General features: G+C 44.0%; 1 protein-coding gene across 5 annotated transcripts in view; it reads right to left on the reverse strand.

The window, feature by feature from the left end:
- LOC125467727 (collagen alpha-1(V) chain-like) overlaps positions 1-23,520 on the reverse strand; it is a 256,531-nt gene that overhangs the window by 67,860 nt on the left and 165,151 nt on the right. For all 5 annotated transcript variants that reach the window (XM_059639782.1, XM_059639785.1, XM_059639787.1 and 2 more), the window contains 14 exons: positions 20,527-20,580; positions 18,576-18,629; positions 16,916-16,960; positions 15,930-15,983; positions 15,049-15,093; positions 14,900-14,953; positions 12,566-12,610; positions 12,034-12,087; positions 9,475-9,519; positions 8,428-8,481; positions 8,252-8,296; positions 5,760-5,813; positions 3,276-3,383; positions 1,496-1,549 (listed from right to left, as the gene is read on the reverse strand). In XM_059639782.1, coding sequence (XP_059495765.1) covers positions 1,496-1,549; positions 3,276-3,383; positions 5,760-5,813; positions 8,252-8,296; positions 8,428-8,481; positions 9,475-9,519; positions 12,034-12,087; positions 12,566-12,610; positions 14,900-14,953; positions 15,049-15,093; positions 15,930-15,983; positions 16,916-16,960; positions 18,576-18,629; positions 20,527-20,580 — 765 coding nt within the window. The remainder of the gene's footprint in view (positions 1-1,495; positions 1,550-3,275; positions 3,384-5,759; positions 5,814-8,251; positions 8,297-8,427; positions 8,482-9,474; positions 9,520-12,033; positions 12,088-12,565; positions 12,611-14,899; positions 14,954-15,048; positions 15,094-15,929; positions 15,984-16,915; positions 16,961-18,575; positions 18,630-20,526; positions 20,581-23,520) is intronic.

Consider the following 23,520-nt stretch of genomic DNA (forward strand, 5'->3'; position numbering starts at 1 on the left):
TCCCCTTTCTCCTGCTTGGCTACCTCTGTTTCCTATCTCTATATCGTCCTGTCTCCACACACATTGTCTCACTTTCTTACTCTCTCTGTTTCTGCTACTTTATCTCTTTTATTTCTCCCTTCATCTCTTTCCCTGTCCTTTACGTTCTATCTCTGACTCTTCTGAGCGTTCTGCTGAATTTTCATCTCACTCTTTCTCTTCTCTGTCTGCCTCCCATCGCCCTCTAATCTATCTCTCCTAAACACTCTGTCCTCTCTTTTCATAAGATTCCAAGCACAATGCTAATGTCGTCCAGGTTTAGTGAGCCTGATTACACAATGCAGGTCTAAACAACTTGGCATATGTCCAGAAATGGAACAAAGGTATATTCATAGGTGAAGGTGCGCACACTTTTTTCCAAACACACATTCATAGGTGAAGGTGCGCACACTTTTTTCCAAACACACATTCATAGGTGAAGGTGCGCACACTTTTTTCCAAACACACACACAGCTCAGTGGTTAGCATTGCTACCTCACAGCAGCGGGGACCCAGTATCAGCCTCCAGCAGCTGTCTGTGTGGAGTTTGTACATTCTCCCTGTGTCTTCATGGGTTTCCTTCGGGTGCAGTGGTGTCCTCCCACAGTCCAAGAATGTGCAGATTAGGTGGATTCACCATGCTAAATTGCCCAAAGTGTCCAGAGATGTGCAAGCTAGATGGGTTAGCCATGGGAAATGTAAGTATATGATAAAGTTTGGCATTTCAGATAGTCCGTGTGGACTTGATGGGCCGAGTGACTTGCTTCCACTCTGTAAGGAAGTCTATAAAATGCACATGCACATTGACAAATGCACAAAAATACACGTGCGCACTTGCACATACAAACAAACACACACACAGACTCATGGACATTTAGAAAGAATGCAATAATCATGCACCCTGGAAATATTTAAAGACAGATGCACATAAAAGCATCTCACAACTTCAGGATGCCCCAAAGCATGTGAAGTCCTCAAAGTAGACTCCCTCTTGTAGGAAATGTGGAAGCAAACTCTCTCACATTTGCAGTGATGGGGAAAATGATAAGTATGTGTCAGGACACTGGAAAAATGCGCCTTTCTTCTTTGAAATCCTGACCGTGAGACATTTCATGTTGCCCTGAGAGAGCAAATGAGGCACTGGTTTAACATCTTATTCAAAAGATGGAATTTCCGAGACTGCATTGCGCTCTCAGTGATGCATGAGGACTATCAGCCTGCATCATATCTGTGCCATGAACTTCCCATAAATTCATGACTCACAGGCCAGAGTACTGACATGTGCACTTATAAATTGACACATGCACAGAGACAATCACAAACAGTGATACACATATTATACATATCTACATACACACACATGCACATGAAATACAGCATTTCTGAAGAGGTAAACGAAATATAAAATAATTTACTGATTATTAAATGCTGTGTGACTCAATGCCTCATTTTAGGATTTTCATCTCAATCTTCTTACCTTGGGTCCCTGGCGTCCAGGGTAACCAGGGAGACCAGGCACTCCGAGTTTACCCTAAAAACAGTGAAACAGACGTAATGAAATAGGGATAATCATAATGCACAGAGTATCTACACAACATGTAATTTCACTGATGATTAACAACAAACTGCTTGTAGGGTAAGTAAGGCCCTTCACTGGCAAGTTAACAGATGAACTTTGACACAGAGTTACAGCAGGAGATGCAAATATCATATCCAACAACTAAGGTTTGGTTACGGGGTTGATTTTTAGCACTTAAACTATGAGGGGCATATTGAGGCATGAAGGTTTAGGAAGGGAATCCCAGGTTTTAGGGTGGTGGCAGTTCAAGACATTATCTCCAGTGCAACAGCAAAAAAATCCTGTAGAAAAGCTCAGAGTCAGACAAACAGACAGTTCATGGGGGACTTGCAGGGCTGGTGTTGATAATGGAGAAAGTGAGGGACCAGGCCAGTAAGGAACTGAAACGCAAAAGATGAGATTTGGAATACTGCTGTGGACACAGACATCCTACTGAAGATTTTAATCCTGGTTCATCCGGACACATATAAGACCGCCAAACTTTAAACGCAAAAAACGGATTGAAAAGAAAAGCAGATTGGTGAAGCAGAGATAGCAGGAACTGCAGATGCTGGAGAACCTGAGATAACAAGGCGTAGAGCTGGATGAACACAGCAAGCCAAGCAGCATCAGAGGAGCAGGAAGGCTGACACTTCAGGCCTAGACCCTTCTCTCAGCCCAAAACGTCAGCCTTCCTGCTCCTCTGATGCTGCGTGGCCTGCTGCATTCATCCAGTTCTACACCTTGTTGTCTCAGATAGGTGAAATCGTGCTTTTAGAGTTGCCCAGATGTTTGGAGCGCCTCCAACTCACTGTTAGCTTCTTTATGGTGACACTATGATCTGAATTCACTTACTAACTAGGCAGCATTCTTTATTTCCTGCACTGTAAATTGTTGTGACCATTTAAAAACTGGCATTCTTGAACGTGTCATGATGAGTGCAGAATGACAAGCTTCAGCAATATGTCTCCATTTTTTAAACAATATCCAGGGTTGAAATTTGAAGTGAGGCCGTATGTCAGGAAGGGCCGGACAGGGAGTGGTGGGTCAGTGTCACATGTTTGAGAATATGCTCCAGACTAGGAGGGCACTGGGGAAGAGGAACCTCATCGCAACAAGACTAAGAGTTAAGGTTCCAAGAGCAGAAACACTGAGCCACACGAAAGGAAGGAGGAAGTGATCATGCGTGCAATAGGCAAATCCACTTGGTGCTGAGGATGTGAGGCCAGATGATCAGATGGGAACATTGATCTGACCTCCATTCTAATTCATCTGTTAAAGCTTGACAGAATGGGCCTCATTCTCACTGGGATGTGCAAGGGATGAGAACAGATACAGGAGAAAGAAAAACACAGGCAGACATGAAAGTAAGGGAGGAGGTGGTAATGCATACAGTCAGAGCATAGGGAGAGAAGGTAGGTGAGGAGAGGACTGAGAATAGGACATGAAGAAGGCAGGGAATAGTCAAAAGTCAAGGTTGAAGGGTTGGAGGTGAGAGAACGATTGCAGATGAGGGAAGGGCAGAGTGAGGGGAGGGAGGGGCTGGGACACAAAAAGAGAGCAAGAGACAGAGGTAAAGAGATAAAGAAATATAGAAAGTCAGAAAACAGATGAGGGTCCAAGGGAAGAGATCCCTGTCAGCCAACTTGGGTTGGAAGAACAGTTGGGTTGGGAACAGCCAGAGCACAATGTCTCTCACCTTCTCACCTGGTGCACCCAGGGGACCAGGGTCACCTACAGGTCCTACCCGGCCTTTAGGGCCTTCAGGTCCATCCTCTCCTCGGGGACCAGTTGGCCCAAGCTCCCCCTAAAGCAAAACAGGAAAAAGACAATTAATACTAAAAAAAATGCAAGAGTCATAAATCTTTCCAGATGAGCAACGTTAAAAGGTCAACAGGTACCCATATGTGAGTGAGAGATTGCGAGAGTGAGAAAGAAAGACAGACACAAACAGACAGAGAGAGAGAGAGAGAGAGAGAGAGAGAGAGAGAGAGAGAGAGACAGAGAGAGAGAGAGAGAGAGAGAAAAAGAGTAAGGCCAAGGAAATTCATCACCTTTCCCGGCACCTCAGCATGTTTCAGTCAGCATCAGAATTTTAGAAGAGTCTGAAGAGGTACCTCTAGTGTACAGTACGATCAGAAGACAGTAAAAGCCCATCTTGGTGATACCACATATGTTACCATCCCAGATTTTGTCTTTTTCTATTTTAATCATTCTTTTCCCTACCACAATTGATACCGATATTTCTTTCAGTGCCCTCCTGGAGAAGTTCTATCTCAGTGGCTTCAAAGATTCAAAGGTGCAGTTAAGGATGTTTGCTGATGATGGCATAATGCTTAGCACCATTCACAACTGCTCAGAAACTGAAGCAGTCCCTGTGAAAATTGCTGCAAAACTTGGATAACGTCCAGACTTGGATGGGGATGTTGCAAGTAACATTTGCACCACACAAATGCCAAGTAATGACCATCATCCCTTAACATGCAAGGGCATCAACAACTTAAAACACCCAGTATCAATACCCTGGATTTTACTACTGATCTGGAAATAAATACTTCAGCTGTAGACCAAGTCAAAGGCTAGAAATCCTGTAGTGAATTTACTCAATTCTTATCTCCCCATATCACCTCCGTCATGTACAAGGTGCAAGTCAGGTGTGTGATGAATTGCTCCCCTTTTGCCTGGATGAACACAGCTCCAACAACACTCAAGAAGCTTGACACCAACCAGGACAAACAGCCTGTTTGACTGACACCCATTATTCATTGACTACTTTACCATCACAGAGTTCATATCCAGTGTGTAGCACCTAAATAATGCACTATGGGAACTAACCAAGTCTCCATCAGCAACACCTTCCAAACTGATGGCCTCTGCCAATCACAAGGACAAGAGAAGCAGATGCAGATACAAGGGATCACCCCCAATACCTGCAAGGTCTCCACTAAGCTATGCCTCATCCCGACCTGCAACAATAACTGTGCTGCTTCACTGTTGTTGGTCAAAATCCTGGGGCTCCATCCCTAATGACACTGAGAGCTTTACTCTCGGGGACTTGAAAGAAGGCAGCTCAACACCCCTTCCAGGGCAATCAGGGATAGACTCTAAATACTGGTCTATGCAGTGCCAATGAATAAAAAAGTCCCTTCCCACTATCCAATGAAGCACAGTGACTGTAGGTGTGGTGCAAGTTAGAGGAACATAATTCATTCAACAATCCCACAAGAATTGGTTTTAACCTTAACCACCCGTATCATTTTGAATCCAAAATACTGACAATGGAAGAATAACTACTCGAAAAAGTGTGCAATGCAGGTGAGCACTGATGATGTGTAATTCTCTTCACAGAATCGAGGAGGTCTTATAGCAATGAAGGGAGGTCATTCAGCCAATTATGCCTGCACTGGCTCTTCAAATCAGCATCACTACTTATTACTGATCCTCTCCTTTGTCCCCATACCCTTGCACATTATTTTTATCCAAATAACCATCCACACACACTGTTTCTGCCACTGTCCCTTCAATCAGTTCCACATATTCCTATTTAGCAACTACAGCCATTTGGAGGGCATTGGGATTTCATACCTCAAATACTTGTTGTCTGAAGGCTTCAGACAGTCTTTAATTTGGAAAGGACAGCTTTTGATCATTAATGCAGTGGAACAGCCATTTGTCCAAATGCCTTTACAAATTGAACAGATGACACAAGACACTGGTATGTGAATTCAGTGGCCTGTCTGTCTTTACAACCTATGGCCCAATCCAATCAGACACAATCTTATTGATTGGTGGAGCAGGCTTGAGGAATCTGAATTGCTCACAACAGCTCCTATCTCCTATATCCTAATGCAATGACACATACAAAAGTATGGATTTATAAGCCTATTAAGCCTGCTCCACCACTGGATTAGATTATGGCTGTTCATCTACCTTAACGTCCTGTTCCCATGTTATCCCCATATCTCTCCATTTCATTAATATCCAGAAATCTATCATCTTCTATCTCAAATTCATTGCATGACTGAGCTGCCCCAACCCTCAGAGGTACAGAATTTCAAAGATTTACCTTCATCTGAGTGGAGAAGTTCCTACTCCTTCACATCAGTACTAAATTGTGTATCTCTTCCTTAGAGACTATGTCCTCTAGAAGCCATTATGACAAATTATAAACCAGTATCCTTACCCGTTCACCCTTGAGGCCCATGTCTCCTTTGAAGCCAGGGAACCCATCTTCACCCTATATGAAAGCAATAGACAACAAATGAATCATATCAATGCAGTGTCACAGGCAACAAGCCCACAATTTCTACGCAGCAATCCATTGCTAATTAAATTTTTTTTCACGTTTGCAGCCTCAGAGTACCACAGAAGACTTCCATTAATTGCGATAATTGTTGAAGAGAAGTGTTAGTTATGTTCCAATGTAGGAAATGGGATAGCCAGTTTATGCACAGCAATATTATTCTAACAATGCTGTAGCAGTGACTGGATTTTCTCCATGTAATGTTGTGAGGGATAAACCTTGGCACAGGACACTGGAAAGACCATTTTCAAATCTGGATAGAGGTACTTTTCACACCTATCTGAGTTGGAGTCCCAAGTTTGACATTCCATATGTAAGACAGCACCTCTGACAGTGCAGCACACCCTCAGTATCATGCTGAATTTATTAGTCTGGGCTTTCAGCAAACCTGCGGAGTTGGACTTTAACCCATCCACCCGGCTTTCTCCTGACTCAGAGGTGATCATGCCACTGTCTGAGCTTTGATATAGATTCACTGAAGTTGATGTAATGAGTCACACTAAACGTTATAAGAGAGGACCAAAGGATTCTCTGCTCAGGATATTCTCACTACGCTGGGTTTAAAGAGGTAATTCCAACAATTGCTAACAATCCGGGATTAGCAATTTATAACTAGAAGGTGCCTTTAAGATGATGAAACAGCACTAAGTGCTTTACAGCAGCATTATAAAACAAAATACAACAGTGAGCTACTTAGGATTTTTAAAAAAAATATTCATTCATGGAATGTGGGCACCACTGGGGAGGTCGACATTTATTGCTAATCCCTAATTGGCCAGAGGGCAGTTGTGAATCACAATGGATTTGGGTCTGGGGGCATTTGCAAGCCAAACTAGGTAAGGACAATGGATTTCTGTCTTTAAAGGGACTACTAAACAAGATGGATTTTTAACTAGAATTTACACATAGCTCATGGTCGCAATTACGCCAGTTTTGTAATCCAGGTTTGTATTGAATTCAAATACCATGATGGGAATCAGGAATCGCATCCTCAGAGCATCAGCCTGGGCTTCTGGATTGCTAGACCAGCAACATTCCTACTGTACTACCATGTCACCTACTGGAGCAGACGGCTACACATTTGGTCAAAGAGTTAGGTTTTAAGTCACTTCCTCAGAATAAAGCAAAGGTGGGAACCTGGAGATGGTAAGGGAGCAGATGCTGAGGCTTAGGGCCCAGACTACTGTCAGAGATTCATCAATGGTGGATGGATTAAAACCAAGGGCTGTTCAGGACACCAAAATTAGAGGAGTGCTGAAACCTGAAAGGGCTGTTGGCCTGGAGTAGATGATAGAGATAGGGGTAGGGGAGGGATTGTTGCATGACGAGGACAAGAAGGGGTTTGGAAAGGGTGATGAAAGGTTTGAAATCAAGGTACTGCTGGACCCGGAGCTACTGTAGCTCAGCAAGCACAATGGGGAAAGGGGGAAAATAGGACCCAGTGTGAGCAGGAATGCAGGCAGAAGCGGTTTGGACGAACTCAAGGTTAGGGAGGATAGCATGCAGGCAAGCTACTTACATACACATTTGGCTCTGACCAGCTTTATTCAACACACCTAGTATGCAAACTCACTGTCCCCATTAGTGCAAAGGCATTCCAAAAGGACTTTGTTGTCACAGTGCCTGACAATGATGGGAAATTATTTGCTTCCAGCGGCACTGACGCATGCTCGTCAGTTGAACTCAGCAGACATAGTTCACCTGAACACTCTGCCTATCAGTACGTGTAATAAGGTTATGGCACAAAATAGCAGGTCCTGAGATCAGCAACAAACTGGAGATGAGTGATGTCCAATTGGCACTAGTTGGCACTTTTACATCAGATGAAAAAGTGCCCTCAATCAGTACAAGTGCCCAGTATAGAGTACCCAGCACTGCAATCTTGGTGACTGCCTTGATTGGCTGATTCCTATGCAAGAGTAGATCAAGTGTCAAGGTCCACAGGAAACACAGGCCAGCATTTTTACTCTAACCGAAAGCAGGGCCAGGATAAAGGTAAGCGAGGGATGGGTAATTTGCTTGTTTGGGTGGTCAAAATTAACATATTAGCCTATGGACGATGAGAAGGGAACAACTTTAAGGGATCTCGTGGAAAGGGCAGGTTGGGTAGGACCAGGGGATGAGGATGGGAATATTAGTCCTGGCGAATGAACAAGAGCCAGAAGAGAAGGCAAGGATGTGCAACTGGGTCTTTGGGAAAAACGTGAGAGTGAAACGTGATTGAGAGTAGCAATGGCCATAGCTGCTGGATGGAAACAGAAACAAAGACAGAAGGAGGACTTGGAGATGAAAGACAAGGAAAGGATGGCCAATCAGCTAAACAGCACATTATTCGAAAAAGACAAGCCAAAGACTGAATGGAACACACTTACTTTTTCACCTTTGTGTCCCTTCAACCCTCTGATTCCTTCAGAACCCTGAAACAAAACAGATGGATAATAAGGTTCCAATGTAGATGAGTTTGTTACAGGTGGGGTCCACTTTGTGGATGACATTGATCATTGTATCAACTACTTGGGGAGCACCATTGGCACTCACAAATACTCACCTTCACACCACGTGGCCCAGGATAGCCGACAGGACCCTGTGGCCCAGACTGACCCTGTGTGGGGGCAAAAGAAGGAAAAAAAAAGTGAGATGTCACCATACACCAATCAATCAATCATTCCGAGTAAGGTCAGTACAACGGCATGCATGGTAGCCTCACCTTCCCATCACCATCACCACATTCACTTTGCCCTGGCTGACCCCAGTCAATAGTAATCCTTCTATACCCCTCCATTCCGCACCATTCTATTCATTTGCGACATTCTTATTAGAACTCACTTGCAAACTGGGATGGTACTCATTTCCAATCACCAGTTCTCAGGCACAAAAATCATAATTTAAAATTATGATCAATGGCCTGGCACTGGGAAATCTGATATCTCTGCCAGAAGCTGGTTGAGGGATAAATATTGGGCAGGATAGATTACATTAGATTAGATTTCCTACAGTGTGAAAACAGGTCCTTTGGCCCAACATGTCCACACCGCCCCTTGAAGCATCCCACCCAGACCCATCCCCCTATAACCCACACACCCATGAACACTATGGGCAATTTAGCATGGCCAATCCACCTAACCTGCACATCTTTGAACTGTGGGAGGAAACTGGAGCACCTGGAGGAAACCCACGCAGACATGGGGAGAATGTGCAAACTCCGCACAGACAGTCGCCCGAGGCAGGAAGCAAACCTGGGTCCCTGGCGCTGTGAGGCTGCAGTGCTAACCACTGAGCCACCGTGCTGCCCCGGTCCTTTAACAAGCACATGGTAACAGACCCAATCATGGAGCACAACTGCAGTAACATCAGCTAATTACTTGCCCAAACCTGTAGTGAGTGGATAAAACTGAAACTGGTCCAAACTGGAGGTGCATGAGACCACTTGTAACCAGTGCCACTCATTTCTGAGTTTTACTGCTTACTTCCCCCAGTGAGTGGTTTGGCCTTACAACCTTTGATTAAGTTTATTTCGACTCGCATCACCTCTCAACTCTTGAACAGGACGAACAACATCTCCTTAGCCCAAAACAAGTGATGCTGACGTTCGTACCTGGTTACCCTTCGGACCTGATGGACCTTCTTTACCCGGATGGCCCTGCAAAGAAGGTCAACAGAAGTCAGAGGTCAAGTAATACCAGTACAGTAAATATGGAGCCTGAATGTGTTGAAATATCATCAATGAGGCGAAAGAAAATAGAAATAAAGCATGAAGATGAGAATCAAACATCAGGAAGTATGGAAGCAGAGGAATCCAAAAGTACTGTACTCATAAAGGCTAGATGACACCAACAAGCACATTTTTAGCAAAGGAGCATTTGGTGCAATTAATTCAATAACATAACTCCGAAGTGGAGTTTAACTGAAGGATGTTACAAGTTATTTCTAAAACCCTGGATAAGTAGTCATACTTCTATTTCAGAAAGAGCACATTGATTGTGCTGTTTATTAATTCCCATAGACGCAACACCGCCCGGTCACCAACTTTAGCTTTAACACTGTGCCATCAGGGGTCCCTGTCTCCCTGTCATTAGGCAGTGAATAACCATATGACCAGCTGAGTGGAGGAGACATGGAATTCCAAGATGTTGACTGAGTTAAATAGAAAAGAAAACTGTTCAACCTTTAGCCCATGTCTTTGCCCAGAGGGCAGTAAAGTGTCTTTGCTGTGGGTCTGCAGTCACACGTAAGGCAGACTTCCCTCTTTGAAGGGTTTTTTTTGTAGAATCCCTAGTGTGGAAACAGACCATTCAGCCCAACAAGTCACAATGACTCTCTGAAGAGCAACCCACCCAGGCGCATCACCACCTGCCACCTCCCCCCCCAACCATCCCTGTAACCCTGAATTTCCCATGGCTGACCCACCTAGCCTACACATCCCTGGACACTATGGGCAATTTTAGCATGGCCAATCCACCTAACCTGCACATCTTTGGACTGCGAGAGGAAACTGGAACACCCTGAGGAAACCCATGCAAACACAGGAAGAATGTGCAAACTCTACATGTCACACGAGGCTGGAATTGAACCCGGGTTCCTGGTGGTTTGAGGCAGCAGTGCTAAACACTGAGCTACTGGCTGCATTAGTGAAGCAGACGGGATTTTACAACATGGTCACAGACCCTATTGCCAGCTCTTAATGTCAGTTATTTACTAAACTCAAATTTCACCATCTGCCATGGTGAGATCCAAACACATGCCCCAGGATATTAGTCTGCTTTCTTGATTACCAGTCAAGTGACATTACCACTTGGCCGCCTAGCTACCTGTTGTCCCTGAACTCAGCAGTTGTGCAATGATTTGAGATAAGGATAGATTTCCTTCCCTGAAGGACTTTAGGACATGTCTTTACCATCACCACTGAAAACCACTTTTATTTCTTATTAACACTTCATGCTTATTAATTCAAGATAGATGTCACCAACTATTGTAGCAGAATTTGAATCTCTGATTCTAGAACATTAGCTAGAGCATCCAGATTTCTAGCCTAAAGAATTACCATTAGCCCAGCACCTTCCATTCAGCATTCTGTGATTCACCATTATTTATTAACTGGATATACTTGTCTCAATGTTCACTGCTCTCCTATTTATTGATTAACCAGCAACATATAACCAGACAGCTTTGGGACATACTGTTTTTTTGAGTATTAAGCCCGCGAAATGATTCTGTATTTTATTTCCTTCATTTGAACTAACTAGATTTGTCACAGCATGATTGGCATCTTATCATGAAATTCCTCTTCAAAAAGACAGATCGATTGAAGTAGTTTTGTTTGGTCTTGCATTCATCAAATACTTTCTCAAAAAAAAGCATAGCGTTCAAATAGAAAAGTTTGTATTCCATCAATTGAATTGAATGTCTACTTGTAATGCTACAAATCTGTGGTGCAAGCAGTGGGAGGAAATAGATTACTCTTTCAGAGAGTGGGCAAAGAGATGACAGGCTGAACGGCCTCCTTCGGTACTGCATGCAGCTTTGATTCTGTCTGAAATGAGGGGTGAGAGAAACCTTATAGAAATCCATTTTAGATTAAACGGTGCTAGGCAGAATTTACAATGTCACAAAGTCAAAGGGGTGGGGGATGTGGTCAGGTGAGTGGATGATGACCACAAATAACTGGCAAACTGTGTGACACTCACCCCAACATCCATAATAAATCACTGGGTTACCCCTCTCTCTCTTTCTCTGTGAGGCCAGGTCAAAAGGAACACAGCCAACACCCACTTCCCTCAGGCATATACCCCTCACCACATGCAAAGGGCTGGCCCCTCTCTAGGTGCAGCCGGTGAGGTGATTGCTCAATATTTGACAGCGTCTCAGAGCAACACCTGGCTCAAGGTTTCACGAGGACACCTAGAGCTGACTTGCTGTTCCTGACTACTGGAAGGTTCACGGCCTGGTCCCAAAGACCTTCTAAGAGTAAACGGGGACAGTATTTGGTAACTCTGAGAGGAACCTGTTGCCCTGAAGCAAAAACCGTACCTGTGCTTCCGCCCTCCACCCTCTCCCCCTCCCCCCACTACTGTGCAAAGTGCAGAAACCATCATAGCAGAGTCATTGTTAAAGTAAGTCAGGACTTTTACAGCAGCCAGCCCATAGGAATACCTACAGGAGGGCCATCAGCTCCAGGAATTCCAGGAAGTCCAGGTTTTCCAGTTGGACCCTGCAGGAAGAAAAATCAGGAAGGAACATTAGATTGGGCACCATCTCCCCCAAACCATCTTGATGTCATTATGGCCATGGTTGATTTTTGAACTTTGTGTCCAGTTCCTCCTTTCTCCCCATACCCTCCAGCCCAAAAGGACTATATCCAACTGGTTCTTGAAAACATCCAGTGTTTTAGCCTTCATTGCCTCCTGTGGCAGAGAAAACCACGACACTCCAGGTGAAGAAACTTGTCTTCGTCTCAGTTCCAAGTGGCCTACCTTGTATGACCCCCCTGGTTCTGGAAACAGTTCAGCCCTGAAGTGTTCAGCAAGACATTCAGTACAAAGAGAGTCAGACACTGATATAGGTCACTTGTTGAATGGCAAGAGCTGAAGATCAGTGCTGACAGAAAGGGCAACAAACCGAGCCACGCATGCAAGGACCCAAATGCTGGGTTACAAATACTGGTTGCTCTTGTGAAAGTAGTGACTTACCTTGTGGCCTGGCGGACCCATGGCTCCCTGAGGACCAGATATACCCTGCAGGAGAGAAGGGAGAAGAAGGAAGGATGAACAGGAGATTGGAGCCAGGCAATAACAGACTCACCATCAATACATCTGGCACATATTCCTCAGGCCCAATAGCACAAGGCCTCTTCGCAACTCCACCAGAGCAAACAGAACTGATTAAGCACCAGCTTGTCTCCTCGCAAACTCAATCATGGATTGTGTAACTAAGGAGAGTAAAAACCCAAAAATTCAGGACTGTAAGAAGAAAAAAGTAGAACTTATATACTAGGTCTATATTAAGTAGTAGATATTTGGTTTTTACAGATCAGATCTGTGTGGTATAGTGAAGGACCAGTGTTTATAGCTCAATAATGTCTCTGGCAGTGAGGAGATGGTGTTTCTGATGGTATCTGACAGTTAAAGGAGCGTGTTAACAGACCAGGTGTGCACTCCATACTGAAGGAGTGGGTTTGTACATGATAGTGATAGGGCTTTTTTCCTTTCCAATCTTGGTGTTTACACAATAATGACTGGGTTTGTACGTGAGGGGCGGTGTTACAGGCTGGATTTGTATGTGGTAGTGAAGCACTCGTGATTGTAGACTGGGTTTGTATGCAGTAGTGCAGGGTTGGTAATTATAGATTGGAATTGTAGTATGTGGGGCAGCGATTACACGCTGAGTTTCTACGTGGTTGTGGAGTGGTGATTATAGACTCGGTTTGGAGGTAGGAATGAAAGGATAGTGATTATAGTCTGGGTTTATATGTAATTGTGTAGTGGTGGTGATTTTGTTTGTGGTTTTGTGGTTTGATGGTTTTATTTGTGATATTGACAGGATAATGACTGTAGACCATGTTCCTATGCGATAGTAAAGGGGTGGTGATTATAGACTGAAATTGTACACAGTAGAAAAGGGGTGGCAATACAGGTTGGATTTCTGTGTATTACTGAAGTGGGGGGTGATTATAGGCTGGGTTTCTATGCAGTAGTGAAGAGATGATGATTATAGGCTGTGTTTATTGCAACTGTGTAAGGGTGGTGATTATAGAGTAGGTCAGAACACAGAAGTGAAAGGATGGTCATTATAGATTAAGTATATACATGGTAGTGACAGTGGTGATCCTAGACTGGGTTTACATGCAGAAGTGACAGGATGGTGATCATAGAATGGGTTTGCATGCACAAGTGACAGGATGGAAAGATTCTTGGCAGTGTGGAGGAGCAGAGGGATCTTGGGGTTCACGTCCACAGTTCCCTGAAAGCTGCCACCCAGCTGGATAGAGTTATTAAGAAGGCGTATGGTGTGTTAGCTCTCAGTAATAGAGGGATTGACTTGAAGAGCTGTGAAGTTATGCTCCAGCTATACAAAACCCTGGTTCGGACACATCTGGAGTATTGAGTCCAGTTCTAGTCACCTCATTACAGGAAAGATGTGGAAGCATTGGAAAAGGTGCAGAGGAGATTTATCAGGATGTTGCCTGGAATGAAGGGAAGGTCTTATGAGGAAAGGTTGAGAGACCTAGGGCTTTTCTCTTTAGAGCAACAAAGGATGAGAGGTGACTTGATAGAGGTGTACAAAATGATAAGTGGTAGGGATAGAGTGGACAGCCTGAGGCTATTTGCAAGGGTGGCGGTAGCTATTACAAGAGGGCATAGTTTTAAAGTGAGTGGAGGTAGATCTAGGGGAGACGACAGAGGTTTTTTACTCAGAGTGGTAGGGGCATGGAATGCATTGCCGGAGAGGGTCATGGAATCGGCCTCATTAGGGGCACTTAAGCGGCTATTAGGTAGATATAGGGATGGTAGCATAACATAGGGGTGGAGGTTAGATAGACTATGGGTTTAGGATAAAAATTCAGCACAATATCATGGGCCAAAGGGCCTGCACTGTGCTGTACTATTCTATGTTCTGTGATGGTGATTCCAGACTGGGTTTATATGCAGTAGTGACAGATGGTGATTATAGACTGGGTTTGTACATAGTAATGAAGGGGTGGTGATTGCCGGTTGGATTTGAATGTGACAGTGAAGGGGTGGTGATTTTAGATAGGGTTTGCACATAGTGGTGAAGGCGTAGTGATTATAGACTGGATTTGTACGTGTTAGTAAAAGGGTAGTGATTATAGATTGAATTTGTACGCAACAGCGGAGGGGTGGCGAACGTACCTAGATTGGGCTTGTCTACGGTATTGACAGGTGGTGATTATAGACTGGGTTTGTGTGCAGTAGTGAAGGGATAGTGATCGTAGGCTGTGTTTACATTGTAGTGTTACACATATTTATAGATGAGAGTTTTGCCATGAGATCATAATGTGTTACCTGAGCTCCAGGGATCCCTTGTTGTCCAGGAGGTCCTGGTTCTCCTTGTGGCCCCTGTATGAGGTCAATCATCCAGTATAATAAATTTCTAAGCTCTCCAATATTGCAAAATTCAAGAATTATAAAGGTTTAAAAAAAATTCTACACACCAGGCTTCCTTTTGGACCAGAGGGGCCATCTGATCCTCGGACACCCTGAAACACAGAGAGGTGTATTAAACATTTTCGTGACTGGAAATGCAGTGAGATGGCTTGACATTTTTTTCCAAACAGTGAGATATTGCTTAGGCACATTTGCATTCCCTGTTGAAATGCTTTTTTAATTTAGATAAAATTTGGATGTGTAAAGATAATTTTGCGTGGCAAATCATAAGGCATGGAGTATCCTAAATATGCCAATTAAAACACTCGTGCAGCTTCGACAGGTGAGCAGCGTCACCTCTCTTGCTCTTCAGTCACTGCTCTAGCTTTATCATCACACGCCTACAAACCAGCACCAAAATTGCTCTGTCCTAAACCAAAAGATATTCTGAACTTTATGAAGGGCAATGCAAATCAGTAACACCTTCATGTCTACCTTCAGGATCCACATTCATTGCGATTAGCTTTCTGAGGAAATCACCACCATCAAACACAAGCCAGGTATTGGAAACAACTTGGGTGGAAACAACTGGGGGAAGTAGGAATCACTGGATGGGTGGCAAGGGGAGGTATATGCTATTTTAGATAGGTCTCTCTGTTCCAAAAAGGTCACATCATAAAACATTTCAGTCACCACACTTCATAACAAACTCCACTCGATGATTTAGCAGCAGGCACCTCTGCCAAGACTGCTTGTTTCTCACAGAATCTCTATCAAGTCTACTGAAGTCACAGTTACAACACAGCATGCATATTCCTGAATTCCCTGTCTCCATACACTTTGCCTGAGAAGAAGTTCTCAATTAATGGTGAATATTATTTTCTGCCAACCAATCAATTGAAACTTTTACAAAAAACATCTGCTTATATTTGCTTCTGTATTAACTCACAGGTGGTCCTTGCAGTCCAGGGGGTCCTTTAGGTCCAAGGAGACCTCTTGGTCCCTTGAAGATGGAGAAAGATAGAGAGGAAAGAGAGGGGAGCGGATGTGTGAGAGAGAGAGAGAGAAAGAAATATATTAAACATTTCAGGTTAAATTCTTGTACACAATATTGCAACTTTGATTTTGTAAAATGGCACGTTGGATGAGTTAACTAAACCTTAAGCTGCTTGGCCCATCTGCACTTGACATTTGCCCTTCCTCATCTCTGAGGTCAATGGCATTGTCCTGAGAGTGATGTCTATTGGTGGGACAGTTAATATTTGAGGAAATCTTACAGCAACTGCAGCTTTGATGGATGGCCACAGCTTCTGGGATTCTGTAGTGAAATCTGGAGATTTCCAAAGCTCTATCTGAGGAAGTGAGGTAAGGGAGCATTAGAGATGGAGCAATGTGAAGTAGTAATAAACAGAAGGAGTAAGTTGAAGGAGTGATGGGAGAGTGGGAATGAGATGATGGGGTACTTGGCGAGAGGGTAAGTGAAGTGGTATTAAAGAGAGAAAGCAATGTGAAAAGGTAATAAATAAAAGAAGCGACATCGAGAAGTTTTGAAGAGAGTGAGTGAGGTGAAGGGGTATTAAAAAGAATAAACAGAATGAAGGGGCAATGGAAGAGAGAGGGTAATGAGAAGGGATTTTCAGAAAGAGGAAGGGAGGTGGGATTAAGGTGAATCAGAATTAGTGGGAAGGAGTAATAAAAAGGAATGTTGGGAAAGCGAAGTATGAGACACTGGTCTGATTGACTGCATAGGGTGATGGGAAATGATTGGAAGCTGTAATTCAACATTTTCCCAGCAACTGAGGGCAATTTGGCACAGACAGCTTTACTCCATCAGAAAAGCATCCCACTGCGTTTTTCCTGCATGAAAGTGACGATCATATCCTGGATTCTATTCACTAGAAAAGGATCCAAGTTCCAACGCCAAGATGTACTTACTGGCTCCCCTGGCAACCCTCTTGGTCCAGCTTCACCATCATCTCCCTGCAGACAAAAGACAAACATTAGATTGCAAACAATGAGATCGAAGACAGACCTACACGTGCTGGAAATGGAGAGGAATCTGGTCTCAAGGCTGTACCTGTAAAATCATATTTGGAAAACAGTCAGCAAATATGTCTGTGATTTATTTCAGTTTTCTGATGAAATATCTCTTACCTTAATTCATTCAATGAATAGTAAGGTAAAGTCACTATTGTCCACTGGGCTGCTCTCTCCTTAGAGAGAAATATTTGGTGGTGGTTTAACCTGAGGGTCACCATGCTTCAGACAAGGGGAGAGGTTGAGAAGCAGAGTCCTTCATGGTAACTTCAGCTAGTAGAGGAATTGAACCCACGCCGTTAGCATCATTCTGCATCGGAAACCAGCCTTCCAGCCAAATGAAACTTAATCAAATTAATTACCACTTGGCAGATGACTAGATTCAAAATTGTTTTGCTGAATGCAAGAACTTTGCACCTACTTGGGGAGGGCCAGAGGCATAGTAACCCATGGAGCAAGGTTCTGGAAAGAGGCAGGAACAACCATTTCAGCTTCTCTCATACATCATTCGTCTGAAGCAAGAGTTTTGAACTTGAGGAGATAAAAGGGCGAAGGTGTGTCCATCCCTAATTGTCTTCAGGAAGTGGCGATGAGTTGCCTTCTTGAATTGTTGAGTCATAGAATCTGTAGGTATTACAGTATTTGACTCCTTGGGTTAGAACAACTGAATGTCTCACACAGACATTTCAGAGAGAATTCACACTGCTGTGGGTCTGGACTCATAGGTAGGCCAAAATGAGACAGGACAGCAGATCTCTTCTCTCTTAAGGGTATTAGTTTGTACGTTTGTACGTTGTTGAGTAGATTAGGATTATTTTCATTAGAAAGACAGAGATTGAGGGGGGACCTGATTGAGGTCTACAAAATCGTGAGGAGTATAGACAAGGTGGATAGCAAGGAGCTTTTTTTCCAGAGTGGGGACTTAATTACTGGGGGTCATGAGTTCAAAGTGAGAGGAGGAAATTTTATGGGAGATATGCGTGGAAAGTTCTTTATGCAGAGGGTGGTGCGTGCCTGGAACGCGTTGCCAGTGGAGGTGGTAGATGCAGACATGATAGTGTCTTTTAAGATGTATCTGGACAGGTACATGGATGGGCAGGGAGCAAAGGGATACAGACCCTTAGAAAATAGATGACAGGGTTAGACAGAGGATCTCGATTGGCACAGGCTTGGAGGGCCAAAGGGCCTGTTCCCGTGTTGCAATTTTCTTTGTTCTTTGTCTGTACATTTGATGAGGTTTTGCAACAAGCCAAACACATTATAATGGTTATTAATGAGTTTAAATGTATATTTCAAGCAATTTAAATTCTCTTAGATGCCAATGTGGGCCTCAGACTCAGATTTCCGAGGCATTAGTTCCAGCACTTTAGGTAAGTAATCCAGTATTCCACTGTGCTAGCGTCCCCTAAGTTCACATTCCACTGAGTCGGCTGACGTCTCCTGTAATCTGTTACAGGAACTGGTCCTATCTGACATACCTGGAGGTCCGAATACTCCCTAATCCCGACTGGCGGGGTCAAGGGTAGGGGGTTTGGAGGAAAGTGAGGCAAACACTCACCCGCTCTCCATCTTCCCCTTGTATTCCCATCAGTCCCTGCACACCAAGTTCCCCCTGGAAGAACAGAACAAACAGCAAGGTTAAGCTCTTGATGTATCTTCAGTAAGTCTCTGTCACAACCTTCAGGCATTCAGTTTCTCCTGCTGGGAACAACATGTACAGAGAATAGCGTGACCATGAGTACCCTGACTCACTGTCCACTGAGCCATCACATAAGTGAACATGAAAGCAGGAGTGGAGCTGTATCTTTGATGCAGACGGACAAATAGCATTCTTCCCCTCTGCTCATTTAAGATTCATGATCACAGCTAAGGCCGATAGGCATGCGTTTTCTACAACCTAACAATCCAATCCCATTACAATGGTTATTAATAAGCTTACATTTATATTTCAAACACTCTAGTGAATGAAATTTAATTTTTTTAGCCGCCACTTGAGATTCATGACTGAAGCTGAAGACAATAGGCATGTGTTTTTATACAACCTAAGCGTGTCCCACAGTGTGTGATTGACATTACAATGTAATGAAATCAGCTCACAGGGCAATGTCACAAACGCACAATGAGCTAAAAGATTGGATGAAGCCATTTCTGACCAGTGTTAATTTAAGGATAAATATTACTCGAGGATTCCTTGGCTTTCCTTTTTAAATGGTTGGACCAATTACAGGCCATGAGGAGGCTGTACAGTTTAACATCTCATCCTTTCCTTCACTGAACTATTGTACACTCAAGTCAGCGTTCAATGCTGTCCTGGAGTACGTGAATCATTCATTGCTGGAATCTTTGTGACATGGGTTCATGCACCCAACCATTTAATATGACTTTACTGGGTGACATACTTGAGGAAGGAGATGCCGGGCTTTGGAAGAGTGTGGAGGAAAGGTCCAAGAGAATGGTTGCAGAGTTAAGGGATGTCAATTACCTTTGTTAGAGTGGAGAAGATGGGAGTTTTCCTTGGAGAAGGGAACAAGAAGAGGAGATTTGATTGAGATATTCAAAAACTGCAAGAAAATCACTTCAGAAGGAAGAAAGTGCTTTCATTCCTGAAAGGATTGAGAATGAAGGGGGGGCAGACTTAAAGTAAGTGGCAAAGGAAGTAATGGAGATACAAGGAGAAACGTTTACCCAGAGAATGCCGGACAGCGTGACAGAAGCAGATTCAATCGAGGTACTCAAAAGGGAATTGGATTATTATCTCAATATGTTAATGTTCAGGGTCACGGGAAGAAGGTGGGAGAATGGCCCTGGTAAACAAGGCACAGAGTTAATAAGCAAAATAGCCTCTTTCAGCGCTGTAAGCATTCTGTGATTGAGCATCCCTCACTATAGCTCTCTTCAAGAAGGAATAGAGGACATTATTGAGTGACACACAAAACCTCTAGGGTTAGGCTGTGCTAAAATTCCACTCTACTTATATACCTAACCTTGGCTGTTTTACCTCTCTCCCTCTCAAGAAGCTAAAAAGGCTGAAATGTTTTTCCACTTAGATACTTTCTGTTCTTCACTTCAGCATATTTTCTAGCCCAGCTCTAGTGGATGATTCAATGGTTCACTTGTTTGCTGGAATCTGAGCTTCTCTGTTCACATGCAAGCTGGCCATGTCATTCCACCATTTATGCTTGTATGAAGGATCATACCACCGAGTGGAGTTCAAATCCAAGTTTTCAGAACCACAGCCTGGGGCTCTAGAATACTAGTCCAGTGATATTACCATGTCGACACCATCTCCTCAGAGTAAAAACATTGAATTTTCAGATTTTTAAGTGCAAAGTACGACAATTTCAAATATCTGGGAACTAAAGTGAATCAGATCCGCAACACAGCATATCATGTGCTTGTTGCCTGCTGATCTGTGTTCAGCTGTGGGCTATCGTCTTGGCATGTAGGAGATGTGAGACACATCTGGAGCACTAGAATCAGTGTACTCAATCACCGAGTCCTGTACTCACCCGGTTTCCCTTCTCTCCAGGCAAGCCAGGCAGCCCATCAAATCCTCGGTCGCCCTGCACAACACAAAAGCAAGACATCAGTGGATACAAGGACATTAAAGCTCAGCAGAAGCTCACAGTCTGTCTCACACACACACGGAGGACGTACTGAAGGAACTAACACGCACATAGACCCACACAGAATGCACCACACACACATGCACAAAGAATACAGCACACACATAAATCACAGAATGCAAGACAGGGACTGACACAGAAAGAACACATCAGTGACTAAGATCTATGGAGAAAATATAACAGACACACACACGCCATTGCACTGCATTAAGTTTCATTAAGCTCCACCAATTTGATGGTGTCACACTGTCTTTATGCAGAGATGAAACAGTCTAGCACAAAAGCTGATGAAGATAGTGCATCATTAAGTGGCTCCTGACAGCCTTTGTAATTATATCTAACTGGTCAATGTAAGTTGCACCTATTGTTGTCCTGGATTAAACAATATTTGGTTGTGCGAGATAAGAAGCAGCAGTGTGTATTACCTACAAGATGCATTGCAGAAATTCAGCAAAATCCTCATACAGCACCTTTCAAGGCCATGATCACTTCCAGCTAGAAGGTCAAAGGCAGCAAATGCATGGAGCATCACCCACTGTAAATTGCCCTCCAAGTCACTCACCATCCTGACTTGAAAATATATCACTGCACCTTAACAGTCGTAGGGTCAAGATCCTGGAATTCGCTCCCTGACGGCATTATGGGTCAACACAGAGCAAATGGACTGCAGTGGTTCAAGAAGGGATCTCACCACCACCTTCTCAAGGGAAACTAGTTAAGCAACAGCCTGACATAGTCATAGTCACTAAATCATACCTTACAGGCAATGTCCAAGGTACCACCACTGCCATCCCTGGATATGTCCTGCCTCACTGGCAGGTCAGACCCAGCAGAGATGGTGGCACAATGGTATATAGTCGGGAGTGAGTTGTTCTAGAAGTCCTCAACATTGACTCTGGACCCTATGAAGTCTCATGGCTTCAAGTTAAACATAGGCTAGGAAACCTCCTGCTGATTACTATGTACTGTCCATCTGCAGCTGATGAATTCAAACTCCTCCATGTTGAACAACACTTGAAGGAAGCACTGAGATGACAAGTGTGCAAAACGAGCTCTGGGTAGGGGATTTCAACATTCACCATCAAGAGTGGCATGGCAGCAGTAATACTGATCAAGCTGGTCATGTCCTCAAGGAAATAGCTGCTATACTGGGTCTGCACCAGGTGGTGAGGGAACTAACAAGAAAGGAAAACCATATTTGGCCTCATCCTCACCAATCTGCCAGCTGCAGTTCATCTGTCAATGACATATCAGTAAGAGTGACCACCACACAACCCTTGTGGAGATGAAGTCTCGCCTTCACATTGAGAATGACCTCCATCGTGCTGTGTGGTACTGTCACTGTGCTAAATGGGACAGACTTTGCACAACAAGCCACTCAAGGCTAGGCATCCATGAGGCTCTGTGGGTGATCAACAGCAGCAGAAATGTACTCCGACACAATCTGTGACCTCATGGTCCAGCATATTCCCCACTCAACAATCACCATCAAGCCAAGAAATCAACTCCGGTTCAATGGAGAGTGCGGGAGAAACACCAGGCATACCTGAAAATGAGGTGTCAACCTGGTGGAGCCACTAAACAGGACAGTTTATGTTGTTTGGCAAGTGACAAATAGAGCTAATTTGTCCCACAACCAACAGATCAGATCTAAGCTCTACAGTCCTGCTATATCCAGTTGTGAACGGTGGTGGGCAATTAAACAACTTACTGCAGGAGAAGGCTCCTCAAATATCCCCATTCTCAATGATGGAAGAACCCAGCACACTCAGGCAAAAGATAAGGCTGAGGCTTTCATAGCAATCTTCAAACAGAAGTCCCAAGTACATGATTCATCTCGACCTCCTCGAGTGGTCCCCAAGACTTCAGATGCCAGTCTTCAGCCAATTCACTCCATGTCATAAAAATAAATGGTTGGAGGCACTGGATTCTGTAAAGGCTATGGGCCCTGACAACATTCCAGCAGTAGTACTGAAGACCTGTGCTCCAGAACTTACCACTCCCCTAGCCAGGCTGTTCCAGTTTGGGTTCCACTAGGGCCACTCTACTCCTGATGTCATTACAGCCTTGCTTCAAACATTGACAAAACAGCTGAATTCCAAAGTGAGAGTGACAGCCCTTGTCATCAAGGCTGCATTAGATCGGCTGTGGTAGCAAGGAGCTCTCACAAAATTGGAATCAATGGGTATCAGGGGGAAAATTCTCCAGTGGTTGAAGTCATACCTGACAGTAGGAAGATGGTTGAGATTGTTGGAGGGTAGTCATCTTCAGGCCTTCTCTGCCGGAGTTCATCAGGGTAGTGTCCTTGACCCAACTTCTTCAACTGCTTCATTAATGACATTCCTTCCATCATAGTGTCAAAAGTGGGTATGTTCAGTCATGATTACACAATGTTCAGCACCATCCGCGATTCCTCAGGTACTGAAGCAACCTATGCTCAAATGCAACAAGATCTGGACAATATCCAGGATTGGGCTGACAAGCAGCAAGTGATATTCACACCACACAAATGTCAGGCTATGACCATCACGAATAAGAGGCAATTTAAGCACTGCATTTTGGCATTCAATGGTGTTATCATCACTGAATCTCCCAATATCAACATTTTGGGGGTTATCATTGCCCAAAAACGCAACTGAACTCACAACATCAACAGAGTGGCTACAAGAGCAGATCAGAAGCTAGAAATCCTGGAGGTGAGTAATTCACCTCCTGACTCCTCGAAGCCTGTTCACCATCTACAAGGCACAAGTCAGGAGTGTGATGGAATCATACCCACTTTGCCAGAATGAGTGCAGTCCCAACAACATTCAAGAAGCTTGGCACCATCTAGGATGATGATTGGCACTACATCTACAAGGATCCACTCCCTCCACC

Source organism: Stegostoma tigrinum, chromosome 34 (assembly GCF_030684315.1).
Source record: "Stegostoma tigrinum isolate sSteTig4 chromosome 34, sSteTig4.hap1, whole genome shotgun sequence".
NCBI lineage: Eukaryota > Metazoa > Chordata > Chondrichthyes > Orectolobiformes > Stegostomatidae > Stegostoma > Stegostoma tigrinum.